The 12681-nt window shown below is 38.5% G+C and overlaps 1 protein-coding gene across 1 annotated transcript in view; it reads left to right on the forward strand.

Annotated features, from left to right (window-relative positions):
* The window catches only part of LOC147571473 (leucine-rich repeat-containing protein 37A2-like), a 50541-nt gene that overhangs the window by 29426 nt on the left and 8434 nt on the right, over nt 1-12681 (forward strand). The window contains 2 exon segments of the mRNA XM_086696358.1: nt 3002-3073; nt 3637-3706. Coding sequence (XP_086552484.1) covers nt 3002-3073; nt 3637-3706 — 142 coding nt within the window.

A 12681-nucleotide genomic window follows, 5' to 3' on the forward strand; every position in this document is an offset into this window, starting at 1 on the left:
TCCATCAGCTTACATGTCTGTTCTTATGCCAGTACCACACCGTGATTACTGTAGTTTTGAAGTAGGTTTTGAAACCAGGGCGTGTGAGTCTCCCCATTTGGTTGTTCTTTGTCAAAATCGTTTTGGAGCCCCTGGGTAGCTCAGTTGGTTAAGTGGCCGGCTCTTGATTTCAGCTCAGGTCATGACCTCACGGTTTGTGAGATGGAACCCCGTGTTGCCATCTGCACTGACAGCATGGAGCCTGCTTGGGATGCTCCCTCTCTTTCTCCCTCTGCCCCTCCCCTGCTCACACTTTTCCCCACTCACACTCGCTCATGTTTGCTCTTCTGCACGGGTGTGTATGCTCGCTGTCTCTCAAAATGAATAGATAAACTTTTTTTTTTTTTAAAGATCATTTTGGGCTATTCTCGGTCCCTTGAATTGACATACAGATTTTAGAATTAGCTTGCCAATATTTGGAAAGAAGTCAGTTGGGGTTTTGATAGGGATTATACTGAAACCACAGTTCAATCTGGGGTATAGTGCCATTTTAACAATATTTTCCTCTGATCCGTGAACATGGCATATCTTTACATTTATTTCAATCTTCTTTAATTTCTTTCAACAACGTTTTGTGGTTTTTAGTGTGATTCTTGCACTTCTTTGGTTAAATGTTTTCCTAAGTATTTTATTCTTTTGAGTACTGTTATACATGGAATTGTTTTCTTAATTTCATCTTTGGAATAGTCATTGCTGATGTATAGAAATAAAGCTAATTTTTACATATCGATCTTGTGTCCTGTAACCTTGCTGAACTCATTTATTAGTGCTAAGGTTTTTTTTCTACATTCCCAGGAATATGTCTTGTGGTCTTCTAGTTACCCAGGAAGATGTTGGAGCATTTCAAAGTCCCTATGGACATCTCATTTCTCAGCTTTTCCCTTTTAGGCTTTTTGTTTAGGCTATTTTTTGTCTTGTGATCAATTGCCTCACATAGCTGCCAGATTAAAACATTTATCTATAATTGTTTTCAAAAAAATGCCCCTTGGGAAGAGGCTATTTTAGCACTGTGCAGTTCTCAGTGAGGTCAAGGGCAAGGCTTTCAAGTGAAGTTTTTTAGGGACCCCACTAGACAGGTAAAACAATGACAGTTTGTTCTTTGGGAATGAGGCTTTAAGGAACTTCAGCTCCATTTTGTTCCCCTGGGATGCGGGCAATTTTTAAGGCTATCATCAGGATGGAGAGCAGAGGTTGAGGACAAGTTAAAACAACAGAGCTCACTGTTCTTATAGAAATTAGTAATTTTTTCTTTAATACATGCTCTCCGGGTTGCTGCAAGCCCATTGGTTAAAATTTCCAAAGTTCTGAGAAAGTTGATTTTGACCATTTTTGCTAGTTGTTGTTGTTGTTGTTGTTGTTGTTGTTGTTGCTTTTACGGAAGGATGAATTTTCAGACGTCCTACCTTTCTCATTTTCACTGATTCACCTGTAACAGGGCTTTAAAATCTCTAAAGTCTCAGGGCACCTGGGTGGCTCAGTTAACTGCCTGACTCTTGATTTCGGCTCAGGTCATGATCTTGCGGTCATGGGATCAAGCCCCATGTCAGGCTCTGCACTGGGCATGGAGCCTGCTTGGGATTCTCTCTCTCTCTCTTCCTCTGCCTCTCCTGCACTCATACTCTTGTACTCTCTCTCTCAAAAAATAGAATAAAAAAATAAGAAATGAAATCTCTAAAGTCTCAATGATCACAGGCTAATTAAATACTTAATCATGGGAGATGATTAGAGGAAAGGAATAAAAGTAGAAAATGTAATTCTTAGAGAAGCTCTCCCAGATGGAGAGATGAAGTTCAGCAAAGTGTTTCTATATTTAATGCTCTCAAAGTTAAGTTTAAGGTAACGGCTATTTTAAACCCCCTTTTTTTCATACAATTTAAATACAGGCTTTGGAGTCAGAACTGAGTTCAGATTCCATCTCTGCTTCTTGACTGGCTTGACAAACTGGGACAAATTATACAACCTCTCTGTACTTCAGTTTCCTCACTTGTAAAATGGGGTAATGATGTGTCTATCACATAAGGTTATTGTGAGGTTTAAATGTGAAATGCTGATCACAGATGCCCTATAGCTCAATAGTATCGGTTGTGATGATTATCCTTATAATTTTGCAAAAGTACAGTGATGATTCTTGAGCAGAGTCAACCTAAAGGCAGATTTTCTTTTCTTTCTTCCTGTTTCCTTCACTTTATTTTTGCTGTAAAGAACTGAGAAGAAAATCTACTCAGCATTTTGGAATAAAAACTTGTGTCAAGCAGTGACAAAATGTTATTTATTCAACAAGCCTTCACTAAGTAACTAGTAAATAACAAGCACTCTGTCAGGCACAGGGACAAAAATGACAATAGAGTATGGTCCCTGCCCTCAGGGAGCTGGCAGTCCAGGAGATGGATAAGGAAACGGGATCATATGCCACCTAACAAAGGCTGTCATAGGAGAATGAATACACATGGTGGGGGTATAGCTTTCACCATTTCCTCTTAGATTAATCCCTTTGTCTTTAGCCCCCAAACTGAGGAATTGGTCCTATTTTTGTCTTTAACCGGGTGTTTTAAACTGTGGAATTTTTTACATTTCTAGAGATAAAGGAAAAGCACCTAGAATTATAGAGGACACTAGAAACAGTATTTCCTACAGAGCCTGGGCTTCCTACCAGCATAGTCACTTCTAGGGTTTTCAGCCCAAAAAGTTCTTTGGCATATCTTTGCTTTGCTGTCCACGTAAAAAAAAAAAAAAAAAAAAAAAAAAAAATTTTTTTTTCTCTTTCTGTTCTCCACTTTATCGTCCAGAGAGCTGGGTAGTTCCCAAAGGAAGAGTGCTTTACAGATTCTAAGGGTGATTTATAGGCAAAGGCAGAAAATGATTAGTTTTAACCTTCCAGTTCCATACCCCCAAAATGAACATAAACTTTCATGGTAGTCATTACTGGAAATGCAGATCATTTTAATTCCATTGCATTTTTCAGAATTATCAGCCGTAACCCTCTGTCAGCTGTTGAAGATTCCTATCTTTTTAAGTTGCCAGCATTAAAATATTTGTAAGTATTGCAACAATCTCATGGCTCATGAGATGATTTCTGATCTTTTTTGTTGTCATCAAAAGATTAAGTATTTTGCGTTTTGGTTAAAAAGTCCTAATTTAAGTATTAACTGGGTTATTGAAATAAGCATTATTAGCAAAGAAAAAACGTATATGGGCAAGATAGCCTGCAGAGGAAGGCGTAGTAGTGAAGAACACATAAGAGACATGGGACTTGCAGATGTAGGTAGAAATACCATTTATCTCAAAGTGGAAAGTGGAGTAAGGTGTATATTAAAAGAAAAAAAGACTAATCAAGAGAGGTGGATGCAATTGAGAATGAAAATGAGGATAAGAGTAAAAAGGATTGTACTGTTGAGCACCAAGGTGATTAATTTGATGATGCACATAAAATGTCTTCATTGGGAGTTTTCTGAAATTATTGTCCATAGCAAGAAAACTCTTGAGCTGACTTGACAAAGAAGCCAGAATCGAAGTAACCACATGTTGTTAAGTATCTTTTTAGGTACAGAATTTTTATCCTTGGGTTCAAATCACGCATGTTTGGGCTTTCTCCTTCAGAGACATGGGATCAACACAGGTGTCACTTACAACAGTTGAGAGCATCCTCATGATGACCCTTGAATTTGGAAACACTGTAAGTTGATTTTTCTTATGTGTATTTTCACTTAGTTGTTGATTTAGATTTGTTTTATTGTCTTCTTAAGTCAGATTTATTGAGGTATAAAATTTACTCTTTTTAAGCGTACAGTTTGATGAGTTTTGACAAACGTGTAGTTATGTAAGCACCACCACATTTGAGACGTAGACCATTTCTGTCACCCCAAAAGGCCCCTATGTGCCTTTGCAGCCAATCCCCTTTTGTCACCACCAGCCCTGGCAACCACCAACCTAATTTTTGTCCCTATAGTTTTGCCTTCTCCACAGTGTCTTATAAATGAAATCATACAAGGGGCACCTGGGTGGCTCGGGCAGTTAAGCGTCCGACTTCAGCTCAGGTCATGATCTCGCGGTTCGTGAGTTCAAGCCCTGCATCGGACTCTGTCCTGACAGCTCAGAGCCTGGAGCCTGCTTCGGATTCTGTGTCTCCCTGTCTCTCTACCCCTTCCCCATTTGCCCTCCATCTCTCTCTCTCTCTCAAAAATAAATGAACATTAAAAAAAATAAATAAATGAAATCATACAGTATGCAGTCTTCTGTGATTGGTTCCTTTCAGCATAATCCTTTTGAGATTCATCCATGTGTTTTTTTAACTTTTTTAACGTTTATTTATTTTTGAGAAACAGAGAGCATAAGCAGGAGAGGGGGAGAGAGAGAGAGAGAGAGAGAGACAGACAGACAGACACACACAGAACCCGAAGCAGGCTCCAGGCTCTGTCAGCGCAGAGCCCAATACAGGGCATGAACCTGCGGAACATGAGATCATGGCCTGAGCCAAAGTCGGTCACTTATCTGACTGAGCCACCCAGGCACCCCAGAGACTCATCCATGTGTTTGCACATGTCAGTAGTTCATTTCCTTTTTATTGCCGAGTAGTATTGCAGTTGTGAGGATATACCAGTTTGTTTATGCGTTCATCAGTTAATGGGCATTTGAGTTGTTTCTAGCTTTTTGGCCTTTATGAATAAAGTTGCTTAAAACACTTACATGCAGGTCTTCGTATGAGCATATGTTTTCATTGGGGGAGGGGGGGAGGGGGTAAAATACCTAATGGCAGGATTGCTACATCATATGCTAAGTGTATATTTAACTGTTTAAGAAACTGCTTACCTGTTTTCTAAAGTGGATGTACCATTTTGCATTCCAGCCTGCAGTATATGAGATCTTCTATCTATCCTTTCTTCTAATGTCTTGATCTATTTTTCATAAGGTGAATGTTGGCCTTAAAATTGAGTTGGGAAGTAGTCCCCTCTCTTCAATTCTCTAGTACAGTTTGTGCAGAATTGGCATTGTGTTTTCCTTAAATGTTTGCTAGAATTCACCAGTGAAGCCATGTGGGCTTGAAGCTTTCTTTGTGAGAAAGTGTTAAACTACAGATTTTATTTTTGTAATAGTGCTACTTAAATTACATACTTATTTTTTGGAGTAGTTCATGTCTTTCAGGGAATCTATTTCATCTTGAAGTTATTGACATAAAGTATTTTATAATGTTCCCTTATTATCCTTTTAGTATCTGTAGAATTGTAGTGATGTCATTCCTCTCATTTTTGATATTGATAATTTGTGTCTTCTCTTGTCTTTTCTTGATAAATCTGGCCAGAAGTTTATCAGTTTTACTTATCTTCTCTAAAAAGTGCCTTTTCATTACACTGACTTCTCTATTTTTGTTTTCCTTTTTAAAAATTTCTGCTTTGATCTTCATCATTCCATTTTCTCTCCTTACTCAGTGATGAATTTCCTTTTCTTTTTCTAGTTTCTTCAAAGTGGACACTGGGGGGGGGGGGGGGGCGCCTGGGTGGCGCAGTCGGTTAAGCGTCCGACTTCAGCCAGGTCACGATCTCGCGGTCCGTGAGTTTGAGCCCCGCGTCGGGCTCTGCGCTGATGGCTCGGAGCCTGGAGCCTGTTTCCGATTCTGTGTCTCCCTCTCTCTCTGCCCCTCCCCCGTTCATGCTCTGTCTCTCTCTGTCCCAAAAATAATAAATAAACGTTAAAAAAAAAAAAACTTAAAAAAAAAAAAGTGGACACTGGGGAAGATGAATACTATATGAGCAACATCCCACATGTTGACATGTGTTTTCAGTTTCAGTCGGTACAAAATCGTTTTTAATATCCATTTTGACTTATTTGACCAATAGGGTTCCTTAGGAGTGTGTTGGTTAGTTTCTAAATATTTGGAGATTTTACAGATCTGTTAATTTGTTATTTAATTCCATTGTGGTCACAGAACAATATGTTGGATGACTGAAATCCTTTTAAATTTATTGAGGCTTGTTTTATAGCCAATGAATTCTGGTAATAGATGAGAATATGGTCTATTTTGATAAATATTATGTGCCCACTTGAAAAAAAATATGTAGTCTGCTGATTTGGTGTGGAGTATTCTATAAATGTCAACTAGGTCAAGTAGGTTGGTAGTATTTTTCAAGTCTGATGTATCATTACTCATTTTCTATATATTTTTTCTGTCAATTATTGAGAGAGGGATATTGAAATCTCCAACTATAATTGTGTACTTTTGTGTCTCTCTTTCCTATTCTCCTTAATATATTTGGAAGTTCTATTATCAGATACATAAATTTTTAAGTTATGTCTTTTCTATTAGTTGACATTTCTATCACAATGGAATAACCTCATTTATCCCTGGTAATATCTTCGCTTTGAAATTGACTTTGTCCTATAGTAAATATAGCCACTCAAGGTTTCGTTTGATTAGTGTTAGCAAAGCATAATTTCTTCCATATTTTTAACCTACTTATATCTTTGTATTGAAGATGAATCTTATAGACAGCATATAGTTGGCTTTTGCTTTTTTATCCAGTATGACAACTCTATCTTTTAATTAGGTGATTGCACCATTTATAGTTAATGTAATTATTTATAGGATTACATTTAAAGCTACTGTCTACTCTTTCTATGTATCCCATCTGTTCTTTGTTTCTTTTCTTTTTCTTTTTCTTCCTGCTCTTGGGTTGATTTAGTACGTTTTATTATTTTTTGGTGGGGGGATAAATAGTTACAACTCAGGTTTTGTTATTTTAGTAGCTGTTTAATGGTTTGTAGTGTTCATGTTTAACTTATCACAGTCTATCTTCAAATGATATGATATGATTTCATGAATAGTATAAGAACCTTACAATAAATAGTGTACTTCCATTGTTCCCCTCCTGACCTTTGTGCTATTGTTTTCATACGTTTTACTTTTAGCACACCATATTATTTTTTTTGTTTAAATAGTCAATTATCTTTTTTTATTTTTTATTTTTGAGAGAGACAGAGTGCAAGTGGGGGAGGGGCAGAGAGAGAGGGAGACACAGAATCTGAAGCAGGCTCCAGGCTCTGAGCTGTAGACACAGAGCCTGATGTGGGGCCTGAAATCACAGACTATGAGATCATGACCTGAGCTGAAGTCAGATGCTTAACTGACTGAGCCACCTGGGTGCCCCTCAATTATCTCTTTTATTGAAGTATATATAGATCATGTAATATTAAATTAGTTTCAGGTGTACAACACAGTGATCTTTTATATACATTATGAAATGCTCACCACAATAAGTATATTACAGTATTATTGACGATATTCCCTATGCTGTACTTTTCATCTGGTGACTTATTTATTTTATAACTGCAAGTTTGTACCTCTTAACCCTTTTCACTCATTTTGTCCATATCCCTAGTTTGTTCTCCATATTTACAAGTGTTTTCTCTTTTTTGTTGTTGTTTATTCATTCATTTGGTTTTTTGTTTATTTTTTGTTTATTTTTTACCTTGTTTTATATTTTATTTTTTATTTATTTATTTTTTTAATATATGAAATTTATTGTCAAATTGGTTTCCATACAACACCCAGTGCTCATCCCAAAAGGTGCCCTCCTCAATACCCATCACCCACCCTCCCCTCCCTCCCACCCCCCATCAACCCTCAGTTTGTTCTCAGTTTTTAACAGTCTCTTATGCTTTGGCTCTCTCCCACTCTAACCTCTTTTTTTTTTTTTTTCCTTCCCCTCCCCCATGGGTTTCTGTTAAGTTTCTCAGGATCCACATAAGAGTGAAATCATATGGTATCTGTCTTTCTCTGTATGGCTTATTTCACTTAGCATCACACTCTCCAGTTCCATCCACGTTGCTACAAAAGGCCATATTTCATTTTTTCTCATTGCCACGTAGTATTCCATTGTGTATATAAACCACAATTTCTTTATCCATTCATCAGTTGATGGACATTTAGGCTCTTTCCATCATTTGGCTATTGTTGAGAGTGCTGCTATAAACATTGGGGTACAAGTGCCCCTATGCATCAGTACTCCTGTGTCCCTTGGATAAATTCCTAGCAGTGCTATTGCTGGGTCATAGGGTAGGTCTATTTTTAATTTTCTGAGGAACCTCCACACTGCTTTCCAGAGCGGCTGCACCAATTTGCATTCCCACCAACAGTGCAAGAGGGTTCCCGTTTCTCCACATCCTCTCCAGCATCTACAGTCTCCCGATTTGTTCATTTTGGCCACTCTGACTGGCGTGAGGTGATATCTGAGTGTGGTTTTGATTTGTATTTCCCTGATAAGGAGCGACGTTGAACATCTTTTCATGTGCCTGTTGGCCATCCGGATGTCTTCTTTAGAGAAGTGTCTATTCATGTTTTCTGCCCATTTCTTCACTGGGTTATTTGCTTTTCGGGTGTGGAGTTTGGTGAGCTCTTTATAGATTTTGGATACTAGCCCTTTGTCCGATATGTCATTTGCAAATATCTTTTCCCATTCCGTTGGTTGCCTTTTAGTTTTGTTGGTTGTTTCCTTTGCTGTGCAGAAGCGTTTTATCTTCATAAGGTCCCAGTAATTCACTTTTGCTTTTAATTCCCTTGCCTTTGGGGATGTGTCGAGTAAGAGATTGCTACGGCTGAGGTCAGAGAGGTCTTTTCCTGCTTTCTCCTCTAAGGTTTTGATGGTTTCCTGTCTCCCATTCAGGTCCTTTATCCATTTTAAGTTTATTTTTGTGAATGGTGTGAGAAAGTGGTCTAGTTTCATTCTTCTGCATGTTGCTGTCCAGTTCTCCCAGCACCATTTGTTAAAGAGACTGTCTTTTTTCCATTGGATGTTCTTTCCTGCTTTGTCAAAGATGAGTTGGCCATACGTTTGTGGGTCTAGTTCTGGGGTTTCTATTCTATTCCATTGGTCTATGTGTCTGTTTTTGTGCCAATACCATGCTGTCTTGATGATGACAGCTTTGTAGTAGAGGCTAAAGTCTGGGATTGTGGTGCCTCCTGCTTTGGTCTTCTTCTTCAAAATTACTTTGGCTATTCGGGGCCTTTTGTGGTTCCATATGAATTTTAGGATTGCTTGTTCTAGTTTCGAGAAGAATGCTGGTGCAATTTTGATTGGGATTGCATTGAATGTGTAGATAGCTTTGGGTAGTATGGACATTTTGACAATATTTATTCTTCCAATCCATGAGCAGGGAATGTCTTTCCATTTCTTTAAATCTTCAATTACCTTCATAAGTTTCCTATAGTTTTCAGCATGCAGATCTTTTACATCTTTGGTTAGATTTATTCCTAGGTATTTTATGCTTCTTGCTGCAATTGTGAATGGGATCAGTTTCTTTATTTGTCTCTCTGTTGCTTCATTGTTAGTGTATAAGAATGCAACTGATTTCTGTACATTGATTTTGTATCCTGCAACTTTGCTGAATTCATGTATCAGTTCTAGCAGACTTTGGTGGAGTCTATCGGATTTTCCATGTATAATATCATGTCATCTGCAAAAAGCGAAAGCTTGACTTCATCTTTGCCAATTTTGATGCCTTTGATTTCCTTTTGTTGTCTGATTGCTGATGCTAGAACTTCCAGCACTATGTTAAACAACAGCGGTGAGAGTGGGCATCCCTGTCGTGTTCCTGATCTCAGGGAAAAAGCTCTAGTTTTTCCCCGTTGAGGATGATGTTAGCTGTGGGCTTTTCATAAATGGCTTTTATGATCTTTAAGTATGTTCCTTCCATCCCGACTGTCTCAAGGGTTTTTATTAAAAAAGGGTGCTGGATTTTGTCAAAGGCCTTTTCTGCATCGATTGACAGGATCATATGGTTCTTCTCTTTTTTTTTTTTTTGTTAATGTGATGTATCACGTTGATTGATTTGCGAGTGTTGAACCAGCCCTGCACCCCAGGAATGAATCCCACTTGGTCATGGTGAATAATTCTTTTTATATGCCGTTGAATTCGATTTGCCAGTATCTTATTGAGAATTTTTGCATCCATATTCATCAGGGATATTGGCCTGTAGTTCTCTTTTTTTACTGGGTCTCTGTCTGGTTTAGGAATCAAAGTAATACTGGCTTCATAGAATGAGTCTGGAAGTTTTCCTTCCCCTTCTATTTTTTGGAATAGCTTGAGAAGGATAGGTATTATCTCTGCTTTAAACGTCTGGTAGAACTCCCCTGGGAAGCCGTCTGGTCCTGGACTCTTATTTGTTGGGAGATTTTTGATAACCGATTCAATTTCTTTGCTGGTTATGGGTCTGCTCAAGCTTTCTATTTCCTCCTGATTGAGTTTTGGAAGAGTGTGGGTGTTTAGGAATTTGTCCATTTCTTCCAGGTTGCCCAATTTGTTGGCATATAATTTTTCATAGTATTCCCTGATAATTGTTTGTATCTCTGAGGGATTGGTTGTAATAATTCCATTTTCATTCATGATTTTATCTATTTGGGTCATCTCCCTTTTCTTTTTGAGAAGCCTGGCTAGAGGTTTGTCAATTTTGTTTATTTTTTCAAAAAACCAACTCTTGGTTTCGTTGATCTGCTCTACAGTTTTTTTAGACTCTCTATTGTTTATTTCTGCTCTGATCTTTATTATTTCTCTTCTTCTGCTGGGTTTAGGCTGCCTTCGCTGTTCTGCTTCTATTTCCTTTAGGTGTGCTGTTAGATTATGTATTTGGGATTTTTCTTGTTTCTTGAGATAGGCCTGGATTGCAATGTATTTTCCTCTCAGGACTGCCTTCGCTGCGTCCCAAAGCGTTTGGATTGTTGTATTTTCATTTTCGCTTGTTTCCATATATTTTTTACTTTCTTCTCTAATTGCCTGGCTGACCCACACATTCTTTAGTAGGGTGTTCTTTAACCTCCATGCTTTTGGAGGTTTTCCAGACTTTTTCCTGTGGTTGATTTCAAGCTTCATAGCATTGTGGTCTGAAAGTATGCATGGTATAATTTCAATTCTTGTAAACTTATGAAGGGCTGTTTTGTGACCCAGTATATGATCTATCTTGGAGAATGTTGCATGTGCACTCGAGAAGAAAGTATATTCTGTTGCTTTGGGATGCAGAGTTCTAAATAATCTGTCAAGTCCATCTGATCCAATGTCTCATTCAGGGCCCTTGTTTCTTTATTGACCGTGTGTCTAGATGATCTATCCATTTCTGTAAGTGGAGTGTTAAAGTTCCCTGCAATTACCACATTCTTATCAATAAGGTTGCTTATGTTTATGAGTAATTGTTTTATATATTTGGGGGCTCCGGTATTCGGCGCATAGACATTTATAATTGTTAGCTCTTCCTGATGGATAGACCCTGTAATTATTATATAATGCCCTTCTTCATCTCTTGTTACAGCCTTTAATTTAAAGTCTAGTTTGTCTGATACAAGTATGGCTACTCCAGCTTTCTTTTGGCTTCCAGTAGCATGATAAATAGTTCTCCATCCCCTCACTCTCAATTTAAAGGTGTCCTCAGGTCTAAAATGAGTCTCTTGTAGACAGCAAATAGATGGGTCTTGTTTTTTTATCCATTCTGATACCCTATGTCTTTTGGTTGGCGCATTTAATCCATTTACATTCAGTGTTATTATAGAAAGATACGGGTTTAGAGTCATTGTGATGTCTGTATGTTTTATGCTTGTAGCGATGTCTCTGGTACTTTGTCTCACAGGGTCCCCCTTAGGATCTCTTGTAGGGCTGGTTTAGTGGTGACAAATTCCTTCAGTTTTTGTTTGTTTGGGAAGACCTTTATCTCTCCTTCTATTCTAAATGACAGACTTGCTGGATAAAGGATTCTCGGCTGCATACTTTTTCTGTTTAGCACACTGAAGATCTCGTGCCAATTCTTTCTGGCCTGCCAAGTTTCAAAAGAGAGATCAGTCACGAGTCTTATAGGTCTCCCTTTATATGTGAGGGCACGTTTATCCCTTGCTGCTTTCAGAATTTTCTCTTTATCCTTGTATTTTGCCAGTTTCACTATGATATGTCGTGCAGAAGATCGATTCAAGTTACGTCTGAAGGGAGTTCTCTGTGCCTCTTGGATTTCAATGCCTTTTTCCTTCCCCAGTTCAGGGAAGTTCTCAGTTATAATTTCTTCAAGTACCCCTTCAGCACCTTTCCCTCTCTCTTCCTCCTCTGGGATACCAATTATGCGTATATTATTTCTTTTTAGTGTATCGCTCAGTTCTCTAATTTTCCCCTCATACTCCTGGATTTTTTTATCTCTCTTTCTCTCAGCTTCCTCTTTTTCCATAACTTTATCCTCTAGTTCACCTATTCTCTCCTCTGCCTCTTCAATCCGAGCTGTCGTCGTTTCCATTTTGTTTTGCATTTCGTTTAAAGCGCTTTTCAGCTCCTCGTGACTGTTCCTTAGTCCCTTGATCTCTGTAGCAAGAGATTCTCTGCTGTCCTCCATACTGTTTGCAAGCCCAGCGATTAATTTTATGACTATTATTCTAAATTCACTTTCTGTTATATTATTTAAATCCTTTTTGATCAGTTCATTAGCTGTTGTTATTTCCTGGAGATGCTTCTGAGGGGAATTCTTCCGCTTGGTCATTTTGGGTAGTCCCTGGAGTGGTGAGGACCTGCAGGGCGCTTCCCCTGTGCTGTGGTGTATAACTGGAGTTGGTGGGCGGGGCCGCAGTCCGACCTGATGTCTGCCCCCAGCCCACCGCTGGGGCCACAGTCAGACTGGTGTGTGCCTTCT

Source organism: Puma concolor, unplaced genomic scaffold (assembly GCF_028749965.1).
Source record: "Puma concolor isolate L17-30 unplaced genomic scaffold, mPumCon1.1.hap2 unalloc_scaffold_26, whole genome shotgun sequence".
NCBI classification, from domain to species: domain Eukaryota; kingdom Metazoa; phylum Chordata; class Mammalia; order Carnivora; family Felidae; genus Puma; species Puma concolor.